The following is a 24,162-nucleotide window of genomic DNA, read 5'->3' on the forward strand; positions in this document are numbered from 1 at the left end:
TTATAGTGGTGGGATGGAGAGATTATTTTCTTCCTTTGTGAATATCAGTGGTAATCTTTTAATGTCACATCATTCTGTCAGATAAGAAGTTAAGCGGAAATGTAACTGAATTGAAAAACACTTTTTTTGGGGAAAATATATATATTTAGACAAAAGAAAAGTACAAAGGAAAAAAACCACAAAATTAATGAATACTTTGGAACACCGATAATCTCAAAACCTGAAAATAAGCGGTAATAAAATTTGGGGCTATTTTCTTCCACAGTCGGACATACACTGATAGATGGATAGATACGTGTGTGTGTGTGTGTGTGTGCGCGCGCGCGCGCGCGCACGCATGTGTGTGCACATACACACGTGTGTTTGAATGACTGAATACAAAAAGATTATATTAAAATACACATATATGTATGTATATATACATACATATATGTATCCTTTCTTGGAGAGGAAGGTTGGAAAAATGAGATATAGACTCAGGAATACTGTTTAAATCCTTAACTCTCAGGGTTCCTGGGTGGCTCAGTCAATTGAGCTCAAGTCATGATCTCAGGGTTGTGAGGTCCAACCCTGCCTTAGGCTGACAGCTCAGAGCCTAGAGTCTGCTTCGGATTGTGTCCCCCCTCTCTCTGCCTCTTCCCTGCTTGCACTCTATTTCTCTGTCAAAAATAAATAAACATTAAAAAAATAATAAATCCTTAACTCTTCACTTATGAACTATGAGACCTTCAGCACTTCTGGGTCTTTATTTGTAAAATATTTACTTTGTAAGACTGAGAATTGGATAAAACACAATGGTTCTCAAAATATAATCTCTGATCAGGCATATTAGCATCACTTGGGAATTTGTTACAAATGCAAGTTCTCACACCCACCCCCAACCTTCTGCAAGGCCCTGAATGATTCTATTCAAAATAAAGTTTGAGAGCTACTGACGTGGAATACATACAGCCTAATGGGTACTCAGTAAATGTAGCTGCTGTTAATAAATTATGATATTGTCTCCTCTTTGTCCTTTATTATTCCCCAATCAGGTTGAGTTTAATAGCATTCATTGAGCTGAAAATTAGTGCCAGGCAGTAAATGGGAGAGGACAGAGTTCACAGTCCACAGTCAGTAGCAGGAGATACCAGCTACTTTCCCAGGTCAGGTGTCTCAACATCAACCCAGAAAGCTCTTTTTTTTCCCCCTCCAGACTACTCTACAGGTAGAAACCACTGAGATTAAACTGGAGCTTTTCAAAACAGGCTCATGTGAGCTGGACCCCAGCAATGCTACTTTCAGGAGATCTTTTGATTAGTGGCAGTAAGCACCACAGCTCCCTCAGATGATAGAAACCAACAGGTGCCTTGGAAATCACCTAGTCCAAACCTACCTATTTCACAGGGAGGAAGCTGAGGTCCAGGAACAGGGTGCTGCTGGATGGAGAAGAGGTCTGCAGAGGCATCTAGCCCTGCATCTGTGTGCCTTGGGTCTAACACCTAGACTCCTGTGGTGGTGTTTTGGTAGATGACACCAGGCACTCCCACTGGCTCAGACTGACCAATTAGAGACAGCCAGCAATGAAAGTAACAGACATGCAACAGATTTTTTTTCATTGGAATGGAATATATCATAAACTATTAGACTATCCACTGTGGTTTGTATACAGACAGATAAATACTCAGGTGGCCCTGTCTAGAAGCATAAGTGTGGACATAAGAGCCCCAGGAAAACCTTTACATTGAATTTGACCCCCTGAATGAAATGTGGCAAAAAGCTGCTACTAATAGCATTTCGAATAGTACCTGACATAAAGTAAGGATTCCACGTGTGTCCATTTTTATTTGAAATGATTTTGACAAAGGTAGAAATGTGTAGTGGAAAAAAAAATTCTCTCATATGCAGCCAGAGAGAGAAGCATGATTAATATTTTATGAGAGAGGGAGAAGGAAATCATGGTAAATACAGTTATATCCAGCTTTTTTTGTTGTTGTTTATTTTTAAACCTCTTTGGAGGTTTAAACAAACAAATTCATTTTTTTTTTTAAAGTAAGCTCCATGCTTGGGGCGCCAGGGTGGCTCAGTCGGTTAAGAGTCCGACTTCGGCTCAGGTCATGGTCTCACGGTTCGTGAGTTTGAGCCCCGAGTCTGTCGTCGGGCTCTGTGCTGACAGCTTAGAGCCTGGAGCCTGCTTCGGATTCTGTGCCTCCCTCGTTCTCTGCCCCTCCCCCACTCGCACTGTGTCTCTTTCTCTCTCTCTCAAAAATAAATAAACCTTAAAAAATTAAAAAAAAAAATAAAGTAAGCTCCATGCCCAATGTCGGGGGGGGGGGGAGGGGGTTGAACTAAAGACCCTGAGATTAAGAGTCCACCAACTGAGTCAGCCAGGTGCCCCTAAACAAATAAATAAATATATGCTGAACAAACATTTACTGCATATCAATTGCCTATGATCAATGAGGAATCATACTATTACTAAAAGACATGTGACAGCTTATGGTCATGCAGTCCTGAGCAGTTGGAAGGGTCTTGGTCACAGCTCCTAATGCTCACTGATCTCTCCAACAGGTGCAGGGTCCTAATGGGGCTGGTATGCTGGTCACGACCAAGATCATTTTTTCAGCTAGCCCACAGTGCTGCCTCTTGAAATTCTTAAGCCCCAGGGAATTCCTCCACACCCTCCTACTTCCTGTAACTGATCACCAAGGTCTGGCACATCTCTAAGGAGCACTCCTCTTACTGTAATATATTTAAGTTAGTTTCCACTGCATTGCAAGATCCCTGAAGGCAGGGCAAGGCTGAATTCTTCTTACCTTTTTAAAAATCCCCCACAGTGTTTTTATAGTGCCTTGAAAGGACTTAAAATATCTGTTGGCATCCTACTGAAGTTTTCAAACTTTTAGTGCCCTATCAAGCCTACTCAGATACAGCCACACCAATAAAACTGCAAGATAGAGAAAAATCAGAGGATGTTCATAATAAAGCACAGAGAATAAATCAGGTTAAAGCACTATTAATACCATACGTATGAATCATGGCCTGTGCTATGATTAATAACAATAGCAGTAATATCTAGTTGTAAGCAATTACTGTACACTATTGGTCACTGCAGACCATTGTTTGCTTGCAAATGTGAATGACCTCCCAGCTCAAGGCTGATGTGACTCGAGTGACTGCAGTATCAGAATAGCACAGTAGTTCAATAATTTTGTCCAGAAAAGACAGAGTTGCAGAAGAGAGAGAGAGAGAGAGAAGTGAAAAAACAAGCCAGCCTTTCCATTCTACACGTCCTTCTTTCCCATTTTGCCAATCTGATTTCACTCAGTGACTCATGGTGAAACAGAAAGCATGAGAATTGCATTCAGATGTGCAGAGGTTAGTAACTAGTTAGTTTTCAAAAACAGCTCATCTTCAGTAACACTATAGTTGCCTTCCATTCCATTTCTCTTAGACTGGCATCTGAACAGCTGCAAAAAATTTCCTTAAAGTCTAGAACATTCTTAGGTTAAAGACTCAAAAGGGATATTTTAAAGGAGGCTGTGTGTATTCGGACTGGTAGGGAAGTCATTGCCATCTCGCTTCAGCCTGGGGACTTCCGCTGGTTTCTTTCTATCATTTCATCTCTATTTTGCACTCTGCCCCTGGCTATGCCGCGAGGCCCCACTTTTCCTGTAACCAACCTCTCAGAGCCAATCAAGAAGTAAAGAAGAGGAAAAACGCCCGCCCGCTCCCAATTTCTTTCGCTCCGCTGCTCACCAACCTCAGAGCCGACTGAGCCAGAGCGGCTGTCAACTCCAACCCAGCTCAGCTGATCGGTTGCCGCCGCCGCCGCCGCCAGATTCCAGAGGGGGAAGAACAAGAAGCTGAGAGACCAGACATGGACGTGAATTTCGCTCCGCTCCGTGCCTGGGACGATTTCTTCCCTGGCTCTGACCGCTTTGCCCGGCCGGACTTCAGGGACATTTCCAAATGGAACAACCGCGTGGTGAGCAACCTGCTCTATTATCAGACCAACTACCTGGTGGTGGCTGCCATGATGATTTCCGTTGTGGGGTAAGTGGGGTCCCCCTCCGGGGCACCGATCGAGGGCGGTACTGTGGGGCTCCGGTGCACAAGATCCCGGGATGTGGAAAAGCTCTCCACACCCAGCCTCCGCCCTGGCAAGTGCAAGCGGTCAAGCCAGTGGAAACTTGTCAGGGCGAGGCCGCAGCCGTCTTGTGGTCCCCTTTTCCATCCCGCGCCTCGGGCCCAGAAGTGGGGGGATTCTTAGGGATGAGGACATTTTGCCAGCTTCGGACAAGAAAAATGACTTTTTTTTTTTCCCCTCTCTGTACCCTGATTAGGCACTTGCTGAAGGAGATGTTCGCAGTGCCCCTGTCTTGTAAAAATAAGAAGAAAGAGGGAGGTGGTGAAACCCTATCCTGGGGCTGGCGGGAATGGGCGCCGCCCTGGGAGACTTGGGCGACGGGGTGTGGATCCGGATTCTGCATTCTGGGGTGTTAGTGTAAAAAGGGTACCTAAGGAGGGACGTGTTTTGTCGATCTCTCTGCGTAGTGCCCGCCACACTGTACAAGGAATCTGAGCTTGGGAGCAAGAGGGTGGGTGTTCCCTGGTGACGCATCTCCCGGTGTGGGGTGACGGCTGCGCTGACCCCAGGAATGGGGTTCTCTTGCTTTATCATCCAGGAGTTGTCAGGCGTGGTCACTCTTTCTGCTTTGACTTCCTGGTGTCGGTGTATTCAAGGCCTTTTCAGTGCCTGACCTGAAAGTGTTCTGTGTGACATAGGATTCCACCGCTTCCAGCAGACGCACCTGCTTTACTAGAAACCACGTTTTCTTGTAGTTTACCCCTTAAGAAATGCTTCTCTTACTTTTGCAGGATGGTGATATTCTAGATCTGGCTGATTCTACGCCCCTCTAAAGAAAGAGGCAGCCTCAGACTTTATAAAGGAACGCGCTTGCCATTACAGAGGGGAAGTACAAGCTGGCCTGGGAGAAAGAGGAGAGAGCCAAACTTGGAGGGGGTGGGAAAGGCCAAAGAGGGTGGTTTCTTGAGTTGCTTTGCTGGTCTTTGGCTTATTGAGTCACTTCTCTGTGCCAGGCTTGGAATACAACAAGATCAATCAGACATGAATTCTCGCCGATGGACAGGTGGCAGTTGTTGAGAAGCCGTAGGACCAAGTACCCAGCACAGAGGAGAGAGAGAGTTCGCAATTTCCAGATGTGGTTCAGAGTAGTTGCCCCCATGCGGAAGAGAACTTTCATTGGTGGGATTTGGTAGACAGTGACACAGGTCCTCATTCTGTGTTGCTTGAGGAATCACCAACTCTGAGAATGGCTTAGTGTGTGGAGGGCACAGGTTCTGAGCCCTCTTTGAGGGAGGGTGGCTGCCAGGAGGCCTGAGGCAGCTGCCTCCAGAACCTTCCCCTAACCTTATGCTTGAGGCTCCTTTGCCAAAATGCTAAAAAATGTCTTTAAAACAAAAACCAAATAGTATATAGGATTGTATCCGTTGGTTTGCTTTCTTTTTCTTTGCTCCCCCTTGGGAAAGAAGCAATCCAGACATTTTGTCTGGTGATCTAGAGGTGAGGCTTTTTTGAGGTAGCCCCCCAAACTTCGTTAATCGGGCAAAGTTTGACCCAGACCCATCAAATGTTCAAGGAAATTGTTGCTTTTCAGAGAGGTGTACTGCCCAGACCAGACACAGGCTTTGATGGAATCCATTTTTCACTGTGAAGGTCAGGGTCCAGCCCCCTGGCTAAATATAGCTCCCTCATTATGGTGCCTTAGCCTACTAATTCGGGCAGTTTGGAGTGTTGGCCTTCCCATTCTCCTTTTCAAATAGGAAATGTTGGTTGGCAGTGACATTTTTGAAGATAAAAGTGAAAAAGAGCCATCTTTATTTTTTATTGACCTTATTTTTAAAGCCATACAAAAGATACAGGCCACAAGTAAATTGTTTTGAAAATTACATGCGTGTAAAATAGGAGATTTCCTCCATACTGCAGTAAGAATTTGGTATATGATCCTTGACTGTTTTCTGTGTCCACAAACACACATTCGGTAATTTTTCCACAAACGACTTTTTTCTTTCTTTATAATCTAATAACAACAAAAGCAATCATTTATCGAGGTCTCCGTGTACCAGGTACTTTGTTCAGTAATTTACCTGTATTATTTTGTACAACCCAATGAGGTGAGATGACATATTATCATCATTGTTATTATTATTGTTGCTGAGGCTCAAAGAGTATAAATGACTTGCTTAAAGTCACAGACCCAGTCTTGTGCTCTTAACTACTATGCCATCTTCTTATGAGTCATGAGGTTTAGAATTATAATCTCTTAAACCTGGAAGAAACCAAGTATCTTCAGGGTCAGAGAGCTTAGTTGATTTTGGAACATTTCTCATTCTAAAGAGAACTCTCCTCTCTTGATGATGTCAGTAGATGGGTGGGTCAGAGCAGTATTAGAAGCTGTTTATCTGGATCCTCTACAGGCATCTGATAGTTTCCTATGACATCTTGGTACAGTGTGTGTGAAAATGTCGCCTGGGTGTTTACTGGATAAGGAACCGTGTTCAAAGGGTGTTCTGTCCCCTAATAGTAAGGAGGGGCCTCCAGGGCATTGTTAGAAGGCTCCAGCCTCAACTGTGAATGCTCCTGTGTTGAAAACTGGCTTGGGTGAGGATGGAGAGAGCCCGTTCTTGCGGACTGCAGAAAGGAAGAAGGAAAACCAAACACCTATCATCTAGCTCCAAAGAAGACACAAAGGACTACCTTGGTAAAAATGGACAGTAAGAGGGATTAGGATAGAGATAAATCTGTACATGAGGGCTGATCAGGCAGGGCCTCATAATCCATGGGTAGAAGTTTGGTCTTCATGCTCAGTTCAGCAACATATATACTAAAATTGGAATGATATATAGATGTGCAAGGACGACATGCAAATTTGTTAAGTGTTCCATATGAAAAAGAAAAAAAAAAAGAATAAGGTCGGTCTTCATTCTAAAAGCATTGTTTACCAGGCATGTGACTTCCTCTCAGTAGGTCTACTCTAGCACTAAGCTAGCACATTAGTTTTGAGTAAGTTTCTTAGCTAACAGCCCTTGTTGAAGGCGTCCTATCTTCTGGCTCTTGAAATAGTAGAAAGTAGAGGTTAAGAATGCAAGCAACAGAGCCAGATTAAGTGAATTTTAAATCCCAGCTGCCAGTCATTAGCTCTGTAAGCGTGGACTTGAACTACGCCTGGTCCTCAGCCTCCTCATCTATCAATGAGACTAATTATAATACCTGCCCTCATAGAGCTTCTATGAAGATTACCTGAGTTAATACAAACAAGGTTCTTAGAATAGTGTCCGGCTCTTAGTTTTTGTTCCACAAATGTTACTTATTATTTTTTTCATCATTTGGTATGATCATGGAGATTACTGAAAAACGTAGACAGCATCTTTACCCCAGCAGCTGTATCCACCCAAGCTCCAGCTGCCAACTTACCTACTCCTACTTCTCCTTCAAGATGCAGGGTTGGTACCATGACTTTGAGGAAACATTTTCCCTTTTCCCCTCACTCTCTTATGTTAATTGGGCCACACACCTATGCCTTTATCTTTCCTGGTAGTTACCTCACAGGCTTTTAAGTTGTCTGTTTCCTTGTCTCTACTCTGGACTATAAATTCCTTGAGGTCAGAGACCGTGGGTTTAGTGTGTGATTATTTCTTCTTTTTCTTGTTGTGGTTATCATTATTTTTATTCGCTGTATCCCTGAGGCCTACTATATAGCAGATGCTTAGTTGGTGAATGCAAATGTAAATAAATGAACAGAAGGCCTCAACGTAATCACGGGGGCAGCTTTTAACCTACCTAATGGAACAAATTATTTTGAAGCACACAGCAGCACGTTAGTTAGTACATAGCAAGGAGATGCTCCTAAAGTGATTCCAACTGGGTTGTTGCTGACAGCACTTGCTACCCGTTGGTCAGGATTACTGTCATGTATAACATTCAATTTAGAAAAGATCAGAAGTCAAGCTCTTCACTAATTCCTATTGCCCTTGTCGAATTTCGGTGAAATACTCTCCCGCAAGTTTTCTCAACATCAGCACTGTGACAATTTGGATCATATAATTCTGTGTTGTAGAGAGCTGTCCTGTGTATTGTAGGACAGTTAGCAACATCCCTGCTGTCTATCTTCTGAATGACACTAGCAACCAGGCTCTCAGCTGTGACAGTCACAAATGCCTCCAGACATTCCAGGTGTCCCCTGGGGGTCAAAATCACCCCTGGTTGAAATCACAGGGGTGGTAACCTTGGCTTTCAACTACACCTGCTCAAGTTTCTGCAGCCAGGAAAATCATGATAATTTAGTGATCACCTTCACTAAATAAGTTGGTTTATAACAAGTTACAAAAACAGAGTTCTTGGCAGTTACTTAGCAAAACAGTTTGGTTTTAGCTCCCAGCTTCTGACTTTTCAAACCTAAGAATGGAGCAGATTTGAAACTTACACGGCTTTGATGATTATCCTTGATTTATTAAATTTGTTATGCTATCATTCTTTTATTAATCTGCCTGGAAGACTGTACTGGTTCCACCGACTCAGACTTTTTATTTATTTATTTTTTTAATTTTTTTTTTCAACGTTTATTTATTTTTGGGACAGAGAGAGACAGAGCATGAACGGGGAGGGGCAGAGAGAGAGGGAGACACAGAATCAGAAACAGGCTCCAGGCTCTGAGCCATCAGCCCAGAGCCCGACGCGGGGCTCGAACTCACGGACCGCGAGATCGTGACCTGACTGAAGTCGGACGCTTAACCGACTGCGCCACCCAGGCGCCCCTGACTTTTTATTTTTTGACAGAATTCTGGCAGTTGCTTTTTTAGTTTTCTGCTCAAAAGTTCACTTGCTCTGGAATTCCTATAAAATAGGAATTGTATGACTTTAGTTAATATAAAGTACATTAAAACCTAGCAAGTGATAACAATTCAACATTAGCTGCTGTTATTATATTAAATTCTAGGTTACAGGTATACTTGAAATTCTAACAACTTGTGTATTCTCTTAGAAGTATTAGAGGATGAATACGCTTCAGTGGTTTTGCCATAATTGCAACTTGTGCTTCTTGTAAACACTTGGGTTGCTTTCCTCGAAGACTTCAGTTTCCTTTTGAGATTCAGGCATCACTTCAGAAGATGTTAAAAGGAATAGCGTAAATAACAAGCTGGGAAATGTGTGTTTTGCTGAAAGTGGCTTTGCATTTTTAAAATCAAGATTGAAGAGGACCTAACTTACCATCTTCATCCTTGACACGATTCGTCTTGGCACTAAATCTTTTTTTTTTTTTTTTAAGTAATCTCTATGCTCAAGATGGGGCTCAAACTCACAATCCCAAGATCAAGAGTCAAGTGCCGCACTGACAGAGCCAGCCAGGAACCCCTAGATACTCTTCTTACCTCACACACAGCAATACAAGTCTCTGCCTCTATTTTCAAAGTGAAACACAAAGGCAACACCTAACTACGCTTGAAGTTTAAATGCTCAGTATGGGATACAGTCTGATTGTGGATGGAAATTGCTTTGTGCTTAATAGAATGTCAAAAGAGTGGAGCTGGAGAAATCTAAATCTGTTCCGGGCCATGGAACAGCAGCATTTCTCACCCTGGGAGTTTGGAAATGCAGAATTTCAGGCCTCTTCCCAGCTGCTGGGACCTACTGAATCAGAGCCAGCTTTTTGACAAGACTCCCAGATGATTCATAGGCACATTAAAATTTAAGAAGCACTGGTCTGGTCTGGTTCAAAAGAAACATTGAGAAAATTTAAATAAATGTACCCATATGTGCAGGTGTTAACTTCAGAAATTCTACATACATCATTTTTGGAATGGTCCAGGATCTTAACTCCCCAAGTAGTTTCTGATATACATCCCCAAGTGGAAGTTGAGAAGTACTGATCCCATCGAACCCCCAATTTCACCAATGTAAAGGCTGGAGTTCGTGTGGCTACTTAGAACCAAAAACTGCTATTAAATAGTAGCTTCTTTTATTGATATGAAGTACTTTTTTTGTTAAATCATCCTGCAAATATTCTGCATCTCCTATTTAACCTAATTCATCTGAACAGCCGACTCTCATACATTTGTAATTATTGGCCTGTCTTATTCTCACAAATACCCCCCCGCCATTGGGACTCTTATTTCCTGGCATGGCATCAGAAGCGCCAACCACACACAGAATTTTCAAACATATAAATGACTCCAGTGCATCTGTAGCCAACAGGCTCATTTATTTTCATTTGTGTACGTTCAGGCCTCCCCTTTAAGACAGCACCGTGTAGCCGCTGAACAAATGAGCCTGTATTTTCTTGAAGCACCTCTCCACCATGTGGCCTGTGGAGGTGTTACCAGAGGGTGAAACCTGCAGCTGCCACTTTATGCTACCCGTTGTTTGAAATGGCAAGGGATTTCTGGAAGGCTGGTACTTCTGTTTGAAAAGAGCATTGCTTTAATCTCTTCGGAATGAGTGTGGTCCTATAATACGTTCTAAGCCTTCTGGCTACAGCCTTTGGTATTAAAAAATGGTCAGATGGATTATACCTTTCAATGCTGCAAGGATGCAAACCCCAAGTTTCTAGATGGTAAGGGAAGAGCAGGGTAAGAGAGCCCTGGGCTGCTCTGAGTCAGAATGTATTAAAACATTCGTAGATGAAATCAATTGCAGTGCTTTTATGCCAAAACCTAGTGGAAAGGTTTTTGAGATTAATCAGCTTCAACACCAATGCTACAATATTACTCTTATTTTTGTTGTTTTATCCATTCACTCCACAGAGTATGAAGCACTTACTGACTTCTCAGGCACTGTGCTAGGAGATATAGTGCAGAATAAGAATCTGTGATCCCTACCTTCATCATGCGTAGTATCTAGAGGCTGCAAGATGAAACTACACACATAATAATTAATATTTATACAAGCATAGCAAGTGTGCAGAAATACCTACACAAACATATTCTTTCCTTTTTTTTTTTTCCTTTTTTAATGTTTATTTTTGAGACAGCACGAGTGGGAGAGGGACAGAGAGAGATAGGGAGACACAGAATCCGAAGCAGGCTCCAGGCTGTCAGCACAGAGCCCGACCCGGGGCTCGAACTCACAAACTGAGAGATCAGGACCTGAGCTGAAGTCAGAAGCTTAACCTCCTGAGCCACCGAGGTACCCCAAACAGATTCTTTTCAACCCGACTTATCTCATTTCTCCTGTACATTATGATGCCAAATTTCAAAACTCAGGTATTAAAAATGGGGAAGGCATTGTGTATGTAGACAGAGGAAAGGGTAATTATAATTTTCTCTTCCTCACCTGCAGCTGACATGTCTTTTACTCAGTTCAACGAGTATTTACTGAGCACCTACTCCGTGTCATACAGTGTCTAGGCCCTGAGGATATGAGCAGGAATACAACTCCACCCTGCCTTCCTAATCCTCCCAGAATTCATCTTCTCCTGCTCTCCCATACCTCTTTATCTACACTTGAGGTATGCACATGCAATGTTGGCATGTCTTTCCCTGACGGGTGATGTGCTTCTTATGAGTACAGAACTTTACGAGGTCTGTCAACACCCAATAAAATTTTAATCTCAAAATTCTTCATCTAATAAGGGTTGTCTTTCATTAAATCCTTGGACACCATTTATGCAACCTTGTTCTTGGCTTCTCCCCACACACTTTTAAAAAAAAACACTCCCACCACCATCAGTCGGGGGTTGGTTGTTTCTGTCTCCTTTTCCTACTTTAGGATTTACAGTGATTCTGGATAAGTGTGCAAATGAGCATATTTGGGATTCCTGGCCCCTTTTGTAGAAGGCAAAAACTCTCAACTACTTAGTAGGGGCCAAGACCTCTGTATAAGAAATTGAGTTCTAAAAGATGAACTTGACCTATCCACTTAATACCAAATTTGTGCAGCACCATTGGGAATTTCTTATTGTTTTTCTTTGGGCAAATGAATTCTCTCCTTTATCACTCAGCTTCAGAATACATACGCATAAGATCCTCCTCTGTCTGTTGCGTTGGGCTTGTTCTCTTACTTCAGAGAACACTTTCAAGCCTGTGATCTTGGACAAAAGCTGCAGGCTGCCTCTCTGTTCTGCAAGTGTTTACCATAAGTAGGATTTCTCAGCCTGCTCTTAGATGGAGCCTTCACTAATGGGGACACCGAGATGGCAGAAAGTCCATCCGGAGTGGGAAACTGAGGCTTTGGTTCCTGCTTCTACTTATCTGCTTCAGTGTGCCGTGAGTGTGGCTCGTCCCTCAGAGAAACAGAAGGGAAGGCAGAAATTGGGTGTTGGTGGGAGGTGGACAGGAGCCTACTTGTAAGATGGAAGATTATGTGTCACCAGGCTCATTTGCATTTGCCCAACCCCAGCCTCCTCAGCCAGCGCTGTGAGAACCTGCCATGTGAAGGCGATTTAATTTACTTTACTAAAAGGATTCAGAAAGAACAGTTTGTAAACAAATATCTTTCTACTGCAGCTTAAAAGCATTATTTGTTGTGAGGGTAACCATAGGTTCCTAATTGCTGAAAGCAATGATTAGTATACAGGAGAGTCCATTATACTATTCTCTTTACCATTGTGTATGTTAGAAATTTGCCGTGATGCAACGTTTAAAAGGGATTAGTTGCCATCTAATCAGAGCCTTGTACGCTGTTATTTGAAGCTGCATCACTGAGGGAAGTATGAGATGTATGGCTTCTAAACCAGGCCCAATTTATTATTTATTAAAAATAAAATAAGCCATTAGCTTCATAAACACAAAAGAAAACATGGAGGTTCATAAGATATGTCTTACTGTGAATACTTTTGACCTGCCAACTGCTGCAAAGACGATGGATCATTTGGATGTGAATGTTTAGTTTCATGTTGCCAAGTACCCAGGATGCAATAGCTATACATACACAGCAAGAATGCAATAAATACTATGGGTCTTCCTACTTCAGTTGGTTAAGAAAATCTCAACGTTAGGTTACTATGCCCTTTCTGTGACAAAAGAGACAGGCTCCCATCCCACTTTCAGTGCCGTGAAGGCTCCTTTGCCTGGTGATTATTAGGCCTAGGCGACACTGATCGTGTTGACTTGAAACTGATTTATAGGTTTCCATTTATACTTTATAGTCAGAAATATTTCCTGCCAAGATGGAAGCCAGGTAGGGAAGCTAAAGCAACCATGGGAGACCCTCGGGGTTATCAGAGGAGTCACAGAGCAAGAGGGGCCTATATAGACAGGTGTGCAGGAGTACAAGTCTCTCTCTGCGCCACCCCACTCTCCCTCCTGGCCCCCAGCCATACTTGTGGCAAGACTTACCAAGTTCCTCCTGCCGGCCAGCCAGAGGGCCCTTTCACCCCATCTGAACATGTCATGATCATTAGAACTCCCATCTGCACGGGCATTCACATAAAGTTTCCTGTTTTTCTTTTTCCTCTGTTTGTTTCATCACAACTCTGTGAAGGTACAAAGACAGGGACTATTTCTCCAGTGATATTTAGTGTACAATGAGAGTAAGAGTGATTCGTCCAAGACAAATCTCCCATCGCTTCACTCGTGGCCATGGAAAGTTCCTGGGCTTCTTTTAAATAACATGAAAGTACGCTAGATCCTTGCTTACCTTTCTTCTTTCTTTCAACAAACATGTATTGAATACCTACTGTATGCCAGGCCCTGTACCAGGTGCCAGGGAGACAATGTTACAGTCCCAGCCGTTAGAGAGCTTCGTCTCTAGTGCGAGACAGACATTCATCCAACACTCAGTCAGGTAAATGTAAAACCACCTCTGTGATCAGGGCAATGAAAGTGAGGCCTATGGTGCTATCACGTGGTCAGAGAGATGGATTAGGCTGGGAGTTGAAGGCAGTAGGAGTGACTCAGGCAAAGAATGGCTTGTGTGCAGGCCTGTGGGGGCCAGACCCAGGGCGAGTTCTAGAAACCCCAGAGGACGGGGTGTGGAATCAGGAGGCCGTGTACGTGGAGAGCACAGGCTGGGCTACCAGCCCTTAGTCCCCTCATACTCATTATTAAAAACACCCCTTACTCCTGGCAGATGCAGTCTAAGCTAGATTGTGTAGTGAGTGAACTGTGGCCTGGACTGGCGCCCCCCGCTTACCTCAGCTGGGCCTCCGCCTCCGTGTCCTGGGTTCAAACTACACAACTGTTTGTAGCAGCCCTGGAGGTACAGGCAGGCAGGAGCCAGACCCTGTGGGGCCTTGGAGAATGTGTAATGAATTGTGTTGTTATTCTAAGAGCAAGGAGAAGCAAGAGAATGGATGGGTGGATTCATATTTGCAGTGACTCCTCTGGCTGTTTCAGGACCACAGCAAAACATCACCAATTTAGACAGATCCACTGTGAGTAAATTGTTCCCTCCCTTTCTTGGTGAGTCAGGCTTCCTCAGGAACCAAACTACAAAAATAGCTTTTTGGGTTAGAAAATTGGAACTCGATGCGAAGCTCCTTCCCCTGCCCGGAAAGTGTTTCACTGCCTTTTTGACTCTTGTTGGCATTGTAGTGTGACAGGAGTTACCAGGTGTGCCCTTGACTTGATCTGAGAACCTCTGTTTTGGTAAACTTTTATCGCCAACTCTATAGTTGATGGGTTTGAGGACGTACTTACTAACCTGTCCGTTCGTTAGCTTGTTTATATGTAGAATGAGATGCATTTTTCAAGATGTGTCCTAGCTCTGAAGTTCTGTGACCAGCCAAGATTTTTCTTCCCCCTTCAGGGACTTGTGCTAAAACCATAGCTATAGCTACCTGACTCATGTTGGTACATTCAGGACATGTGTCCACATCTGCTTACAGCAACCTTCTTTCAGACAGAAGTGACAATGCCGCGGGATTTCCCAGAACGATGCTTCATTGCTGACCCCAGCTGGAAGAATACTGAGAAGGCATGGGGGAGGTTCCTGAAGCTGCTCAACAATGCACAACGGGTTACAGTATGAATTGCTGTCACACTTACATCAGCTGGCACCCTTTTCTCTCCCCTAGACCCCTAGAAATAGGTTTCTTCGCTTCTCTGGGCCTTGGTTTATTCATCTGTGCAACGGGACTGAACTGGTTTATTTTTGAATGCGCTGCTACAGGATTCTGTGATGGGACTGTAAACCTCTTTACAACCGTGGATGTTTCCACTAGAATTTTTAACCATTACATTTATTTATTTATTTACTGACTGACTTACGGAATAGGATGTGTACGCATATAGGTATATATTTTTATCCCACAAGAGGAAAACATACTGAATGCTTTTGACTTGTTAAACTAGGTCCCATTTCCACCAAGGACAGAAAGTTACATTTGTCCTCTCCCTTTGTCCTCTCCACTCCTCTCTGCCCTTCTCCCTCCCTTCTACCGCTCTGCCTTCCTTCCTCCCTCCCTTCCTCCTTCAGGGATTACCTGTAAGTGAAACTCCACCATCAGAGCCCAGTGGCAATTGTGCCCACGAAAGCTGGGGTAGCATATTTATGGAAGTTTTTTTTCCTAAAGGTTCTTGGGCTTTCTTGTGGGTCGCTGTGACTAAGAGCCCCGCTGTTGACTAAAAGCTTTGCTCATCTCAGACACGAACTGGCTCCCCAGTTCCTGCACTCATTGGAAAATGAAATTAAACTCTAGAGGGTGGTGTAGGTGTTTTATTTTCCTCCAAGTGCAGGAAGGCGCCAAGGCATTGGAGCGGTACAAATTTTACTCTTTGTTAGAATGGAATGGCGCTTCAGAAGAAGGGGGGAAATCGTTTCTGCTCCGAGTAACTTTGTTCATTTTTTTCCAGCTTGGAAACTTGGTTACTTTCTAATTATAGACTGTGTGGCTGGGCGTGTTGTAAGCTAAAACCAGTTCTATAGGGCTCTGTGCTCTGTTCTTTTCCCTTGACTATGAAGAACAGGAACAGGTGACAAGCAGATTTGGAATTGCTTGAGTCAGGCTTGGATTTTTTATTGTTCTTTGTCCTGGGTTTTATTTAGACATTCAGCATAGATGCCTATTTTACTTCAACAGAGAAAAATAGACAAAGCTTGGCATACTCTTGATTTTATGCTTCACCTCATGAATCATTTTAATAGCTGTTCTGTAAAGAACTGAGTAGGATACCTTTGCTACTTTGCTACCAACCATCCAACCATCCATCTTTTATTTGCACTTTATGCAAAGTGTTTCCTTTAACTTGAACCCTCCACTGTAGTTTTTTGAGTTAATGTAGATCTTTGCTTTTCTTTACAGCTGAAAAAATATTTGGGTGAAACTAATAAACAAATGGGGGTAAACTACCCATGATGCTACTACCTCTTATAACCAATGTAGTCTTTCAGGATAATTTCTTCTGGAATCTCTTGAGAGCTAGGAATGAGATTTATTAATCAGTGACGGTTCCTGGGCCTCTCCACTCCATTTCCTCACCGCCTGCTGAAAAAGATTTTATTTTTGTTCTAATTCTTCCTTTCTCCAGACCTATAATTGTCTTTCCCAGATTCTGGGCTTAAATCAGCGGATAGGGCATAACCCAGATAAAATTTTAAAAGAGAGAAAAGTACAGAGTGACTCGTGGCCCCCAGATGATAAAGAAGTGGTGAAGGACAGACAGAATAGTTCATGTTCTGGGTATTGGAAAAGCCTGGAGGAGTGGGGTGGTGAACCCTGGCCAGAGGAAGATCTGCAGAATGAGTAGGGAACCAACGTTTGGGTCGGAGAAGGAACAGCTTTGCTATGAAGTATGAATTGAAATTGCATTCATGTTATTGGAGAGATGACGGAAGTAAAGATAGGCTGTTGTAGCAAGCCTGTGCCAAGCCTGGGTTGGGATCAGGGAGCAGTTGCTTTTATAATTTTATATTTTCCTTTGTTGCATGTTCATTTTATTTCTAATTACAAAATAATATACTAACTGTGAAGCTTTCTACTTCTGAGCTATACTATATGTATATACATACATACATATATATACATATATATATACACACATATATATGTATATATATCTATCGCATGTATATATCTATATATGTATATATATCTATCACATGTATATATCTATCTCCACCTAACAGAATTACAGTTGCTTTTGCCCACTCAATATATTATTAGTGTCTTCTTTTATTATTAAGTATTTAAAATAGCTGTATATACCACCTCTAGGCAATTGTTGGCCATACACGTTATTTCTAAAACTTTTTAATCATATGCCACTCATGTGAATATTGTTACAACTCAATCTTGGCATTTTTGTTTATTTCTATAGACTCTATTCTGAGGAAGAGATTTATGGCCTGTAGGAGGATAAGTATTTGCAAGAGTTTTGAATGAAATAAGCAACTTACTATTATGGGATTTAACTTTAAATTATGTACTCCTATACTACTCTTACCATTGTTTAATAGCATGCATTTTAATAGACCTTTTTAACTTTTCCAAAGCACTTTCACATTGATTATACACCCAATTTCACCCATTAAGGCATGTGATACTTTTACTCTTATCTGAAACTATTTCAGATAGCTTTTATGTTTCAGAAGGTAGAATCAGAGCTACAATTTTTTTTTTTAATTTTTTTTTCAACGTTTATTTATTTTTGGGACAGAGAGAGACAGAGCATGAACGGGGGAGGGGCAGAGAGAGAGGGAGACACAGAATTGGAAACAGGCTCCAGGCTCTGAGCCATCAGCCCAGAGCCCGACGCGGGGCTCAAACTCACGGACCGCGAGATCGTGACCTGGCTGAAGTCGGACGCTTAACCGACTGCGCCACCCAGGCGCCCCCAGAGCTACAATTTAAAGGGATTAAAAAAAAAAAAAAAAAAAAAAAAGAATCTTAGTTATCCTGAATATGAATCCTGCTCTGAGTATGAATCCTTCGTCTGTTTTATTTCAGTGAAAGTAAGCTCTTGGCTTCACTTTCCATTGCCCCGTTTGCTTCTGTCCCTCATTTCCAAATCTGTCATGTTGATATTCAGAGCATGATGAAAACACACTGACCCTCATTGTCCTTCCCAAGTAAAATACGCGTCAAGCCTATTGTGAGGGTAAGAAGTTAGTAGCTCATGGGACTTGCTGATCACAAATGTCACATTCAGGGTTCTGTATTCACTGTGGGTTTGGGTTAGAGTGGGGGCTGTAACACCCAGTCATTCTCTCTTATGAAATACTGGATCTAAGTTTTCTTCTTTATTATCAACAGTAATGTAACCTTTGACTCCCGTAACAATGAAGCCAGAGGCTCTGTGCTTGGAGATCTCCATTGATAACCCATCCCCTAATGATACTCTCAGCCCTTTTGAAGAATTATAATGGATTCTCTCTGCCAAGAGTCATATACTCAAATGCCTCCATGGGCCAGGCAGGTTATGTAAGAGAGAATGCAGGGCAGCTGTTAGAAAAACAACGATCAATGGCAGCTCAATGGGGGCCTCTGTGTCAGAGATGCAGGAGATGGTGGGAGGACAAGAGCTAATTGGAGAGCATTTGTTCTATCTGAAAGAGAAGGTGCTCCAGCCAGTGGCTGACATGTGGAAAAGTGGGCCTACTATTGTTAGATTTTCTTGTTTATAGGAGAAGTTAGAAATCCCAAGTTTTATGGACTTTCTAAACAGCGAGATTCAAATAAAAGTTCTGTAAACACCATCCAATGCAAGCATATATGTGACAGTAGGCTGGATCTGGCCCACGGAGGCCGTCACGTGACTTGCATCTGTTGTGGCAACTCCTATGAGGATTTGAATAAGCCTGCAGAGCTCAGAAAATACGTGAGCACTGTACTGGATGTGCACCAGAGCCCAGGAGATAATGAAAGTGAAACAGCCCCTTCAAAAGAGGCGGTCTCTTTTAAATTTTAAGAGGCCTTTTAGCTCTTCGCTACCATTACTCTAAGAATGAGGACCACTCTCGGCCATAGGACTGTTGACGTTTCAGAAAATGTCAACATCACGCTGCAGGGACATACAGTGTCCTCAGACTTATTTGTGATGTTTTACAGATGCAATAAAAGCCATGTATGGATTTGGGGCCAGCGGGGGCAGGGGGGGGAGTCTTTGAAAATGGTGGACTCTAATGAGATGGACTGACCGCTTTGGTGGGAGTCAAACTACCCAAGTGTGAATCTTGGCTCCACCGTTTTCTCACCTCTGTGCCTCACTTTCTTCATTTGAGAAATAAATTAATAGCATCTCCCTCATTGGGTTATGAGGATTAAATGAGCCAGTTGAGATAGAATGCCGAGTAAGTACTCAACACCTGATTTGCTCTTCCTTACCTTTCTGATCTTCCCTTCCTGCTCCCACTACTGCTGACCCAGGCTCCCTCATTTTTTCGCATTCCAGGTTCCTGAGCCCCTTCAACATGATCCTTGGAGGCATTGTAGTGGTGCTGGTGTTCACGGGGTTTGTGTGGGCAGCACACAACAAAGACATCCTCCGCCGGATGAAGAAGCAATACCCCACAGCATTTGTCATGGTGGTCATGTTGGCCAGCTACTTCCTCATATCCATGTTCGGGGGAGTCATGGTCTTTGTGTTTGGCATCACTTTTCCTTTGTTGCGTAAGTGAACCTCAGTCTTCTTGTGCCTGAAAAAAAAAATGTAGGAGCAATTGTTCATTGGGAATATCCTACCCTGTTTCTTCCATATGTGGACATGTCTGCAAAATCATCACAAGTTTCTGAAACAGCAGATCAAGGCTAATGGTGCAGTAAGCCCATAGATTTATGTCTACTGGGTGCCTGCTCTGTGCCAGACACTCTTCTGGGGCTACAACAATAAACAAAAGAAGTACAAATCCCAAGTCGCACAGCAAGAAAGTTGTACAGCCTGCACTGGCCTCCAGATTGGTCTGATATTCAAGTCCGTTCTCAGTCTTTAAGTGCCATTCATACTGATGCATTCATACTGATGCAAGAATGAATGTATTTCATTGGGAAGTAAACTAGTTACTCTCTAGTTACTCAGTATATCGTGTTTAGTGTCCAACTTTCCTAAGTCTGTAAGAATAATTGGCCCAGAATATAGTTACCAAGTACTCCAGTTCTGGTGAAGAGAACTAGATATTTTCTAAATTTTACATGCATTGTTTGCTGAGATCCCAAACACTTGAAACCTGAAATAGAGAACAGATATAGTTCCAGTCTCATCAGCAGAAATCTACTTAAAATTTGATTATATTAAGTGACAGGAACAGTCTTTTAACTTATTAATAGCATTTCACATGTGTATTTTTTCCATTAAATAAAATCAGTTGCTTGTTTGGGGATATGTGAGATTAAGCCCTGAATATTTATAGATGGATCCCACACCTTATTGGGCAAAATATTTCAATCAGCAAAGTCAAGACTTTTAAAAATATTCCTCACATTTACCCTATATACTAGAGGCTCAGTATTTCAAAGATTCTGCTTTGACACACAGCTTGTTAACTTCAGTGCCTTTCTACATCAGGGCCTGAGACAGGCCAGTGTAATGAAATGTATCATAGGTAGAGATCAAGGGTCCAGATTTTTCTTCCTAGACATGCTGGAAACCAGCCGTGTGCTTTGGACCAGGTATCCTATATGGGCTGTAGTTCACTCATCTATAAAATAAGGAAGTTAGACAAGATTAGTGACTCCCAGACCTTGATTTTGAGAATCATGTAGGACACTTGTAAAAAGCACAAATTTCCCAGCCATATCCCTTAGAGATCTTGAGTCTGTGAGTTGACAGTGCTCCTCCCCAAAACCTGTATTTTTAGGAAGCTCCTCAAATGTTTCCAATGGCCAGTCTAGATTGGGAGCCTCCAGATAAAATGCACACCAGTGTTTCTTAAAATGATGGTCCAAGATCACCTATATGAGATTCATCCAGAGTGAATATTAGCATTTTACATTGTGGAAACCTACCTCAGTCTTACTGGTCTGAATTTTGGGTGGTGGAGACCTAGGATTTGCCTATGTAACAGCTCTGCAGGCAATTTATATATACACAGCAGTTTGAAAAATCGCTCCTGGTAGATCACGTGGGATGCCTATTTAAAATACAGATCCCAGGCCCATCCCTCTAAGGTTCTGGTTCAGGAGGTCCAGGAGCGGGGCCAGAGAATGTTTCTCAATAAACAACGTGAGTAATTCTAAATGATCAAGCAAATTCGGGAAACTTTAGGGTACCTGACATGTGTAAAACCTTTAGTTTTTATCTATACATCTATACCCATCACTTTGGAAAAATGCCTCAGGAGGTGCCTCCAAGGAGGACTTCACCTGATCATCCCCGATAATCCCTGAATTGAGCATGAATTCCTTTCTGGAAAACTTTGTGTAAGGTTTTTATGTAAGTTGGAATCATACTGATTCACTTTGAATTTCAAGCCATTTAAGTGGCTGCTAAAAAGGTAACAATATCAATGTGAAAAAGACAAGGTGTGGTTGGCAGATGACAGTCCTGCCTGCTGTGTTTTCCTTCACACACAAAGAACACTTAATATATGACTTAAACAGCTTTATATCAAGTCCAAGGATCCATGTGAGGACTTGGGTAAATTAGAGAACCAGACTGGACTACAGCTAACCGTGGCAGTTGACCCAAAGTGTGAAGATGGGGAGCCTAAGGCTGCAATGGGCAAAGAGCCGTTGCTTCCGTGCTAACCACGTTTCTCTTTTCCGTAGTGATGTTCATCCACGCGTCATTGAGACTTCGGAACCTCAAGAACAAACTGGAGAATAAAATGGAGGGAATAGGCCTGAAGAGGACACCAATGGGCATTGTCCTAGATGCCCTAGAACAGCAGGAAGAAAATGTCTCCAAATTCGCTGACTATATCAGCAAAGTGAAGGAATAAATATAAGGGCTGCCACGGACATCCAGGTGTGGTTTGTCCTCATGCAGACCTAGTTTCCATTTGTGTTCTTGAAATAGGAGGTGCCTGTACCACCCAACTATCTCTGGCAGCATGCATGTATAGGCCAAGCTGTTAACATCTCTGATGTGACAGAGGGAAGCCCTCAGAAACCGAAAGAAACTACCCTCCTATTATGCCTGAAGTTTCAAGTGTGTTTATGCAACTGATAGGAAATGGATCACACTTACTTCTTTAGAGAAATAAAAAGAATTATGGATTGTACAGCAACAGTACTGTTAACTTGTAGGAAAAAAATAATTGTAAAGTATCAAGGCAATATGAGTAAATGAAAAAAGACTGTTAAAATAGATGTCATGTGTTAGCCTGTTTTAAGCACCACCCTCCTCCCCACCACCCCCCCGGCCCCACCCGCATCATTCTCCTCCAAAAATATTCCCTGGGACTGTAATATGTGGAGTCTAATTTAGTTTAGCTTTTATTATTATTCTTTTAAAATCAAAGATGATCTGTATCACTCTACCACCCGTTTGACGTGCAGTGAAAACTGGATAAACCAGTTGTTTTTATTTTGTTTACAAATAGAAAGATTGCTGTTTAGGAGATATTTTGTCAAGTTTTTACAAATTTTTAAAATGCTAGTAATGCCTTTTCGCTAGCAGGTATTTGTTGCAAATTAAATGTCATCTTCTTTAAGGAGGTTAGAGCTACGGAACCTGTATTATTCTTGACAGTCTTGTTAAAAAAAGCAACAACAAAAAAATAAAACTTGAGTTCTGTTTATATTGCATATTTCTTGCTGTTATGGCAAAAAGGTGTCCAAGATAATGTTTCTTGTATTTTTTTCACTGTTTAGCTTTTAACTGGAACATTGAGAAGGAAGGAAATCAATGTGCATTTTATTAATTCCTTAGGGGCACAAAGAGAACAATAATGGCTAATCTTTTGAAATCTGAAAAGCATCTTTAGATGACCAAGCAAACAGACATGAACGTGGGAGTGATCAGCGGCTTCTGCAAATCATGAAAATTTTAGATAGCAATTGTTACGACCACATGTTTTTACAGATAGGCATTAGAATTACTACAGCATGAGTTTATCTATCCTTTTACTTTCTTCCTTTTATTTCTCATGTATTTAGAAATAGGTTATACAAAGATGTTTTGCCTGCCAATTGGGTGATTTCATAGATGAGTAGAAAACACTTGGGTTTCCCTAACACTGAATTATGAAGGCAACTGGAGTGGTACTTACCGGAGAGACTCTCTGTACATCCTAAAATAAGAAACAACTGCATATGCCACTCCCATCTTTCTTGCGTTTTTATTCCTCAGCCAACCTGCAGCCATCATCTCTAGCACAGCGTTACCACCGTGACTTCACAGCCACGGTCTAGAGTTTGTACCCTTACCCAAATAAGGAGAATAAAATTTATCAAAGATTTCCTGTGTGTGAGAGACGTTGTTTATTAATGCACATCTGTGCTAAATATCTGGGAGACTCGGTGACAACCCTTTAAACAACGAGGATGTGCTATACTGCACGATCCGCTCTGCTCGTGTTTCAAATACACTAGGTCCCCCCACCACACGTCAGTTACCTGTTGTCAGCCTCAGTCCAGAAGCAGATGATCCTCCTTGTGACACATCGTCAGGAGGTCCACAGTAGCTAAACACTACACATCAGAGCGCCTACAACATTCCCTCACTTCATCTCATCGCGTAGAATATTTCTCATCCCACGTCATCACAGAGGAGGGGTGAGTATGTACAATAAGGTAATTTTGATAGACTGCATTCATGTAACTTTTATTACAGCATCATTGTTCTAGTTTATGATTTTTGTAGTTAATCTCTGTGCCTGGTTTAGAAGCTAAACATTCTCCTAGTATGTATAGGAGAAAAACAGTATATATAGGGGGTTCTGTACTATCTATGGTTTCAGGCATCCAAGGGGGGTCTTAGGACATATCCCCACTGGATTAGGTGGGGACTATGGTACTGTTTAATAAAACTTTAACATTTTATTAATTTCCAGCTGAATAACGAATTCCAATGCGATCCTGTTCTAAACCTGACACACTTTTGCCCCTTCCACTTTCTACATGAATTCTGTAGAAAGAATGCAATCTATTTGGAAAAAGTGACAACTTAAATAAAAACTATACTCATTACAATTACTAACGGTTGGTGGTCAATTCTAGAATAATAATGATATACACATGTAGCATGTAAGTGCTATATATTATTGCATTTTAAAAACAAATTAAAGGGGTGCCTGGGTGGCTCAGTCGGTTAAGCGTCCGACTTCGCCTCAGGTCATGATCTCAC

General features: G+C 42.3%; 1 protein-coding gene across 1 annotated transcript; it reads left to right on the forward strand.

The window, feature by feature from the left end:
- Positions 1-3,178: 3,178 nt before the first annotated feature.
- ARL6IP5 (ADP ribosylation factor like GTPase 6 interacting protein 5) lies at positions 3,179-23,276 on the forward strand. Its single transcript, XM_045493493.1, has 3 exons — positions 3,179-4,035; positions 19,330-19,547; positions 21,642-23,276. Exons 1-3 carry the CDS (start codon positions 3,860-3,862, stop codon positions 21,812-21,814), a joined length of 567 nt encoding a protein of 188 aa, XP_045349449.1. The 5' UTR covers positions 3,179-3,859; the 3' UTR covers positions 21,815-23,276.
- The last annotated feature ends 886 nt before the right edge of the window (positions 23,277-24,162 follow it).

The sequence above is a fragment of the Leopardus geoffroyi genome, chromosome A2, assembly GCF_018350155.1.
Source record: "Leopardus geoffroyi isolate Oge1 chromosome A2, O.geoffroyi_Oge1_pat1.0, whole genome shotgun sequence".
NCBI classification, from domain to species: domain Eukaryota; kingdom Metazoa; phylum Chordata; class Mammalia; order Carnivora; family Felidae; genus Leopardus; species Leopardus geoffroyi.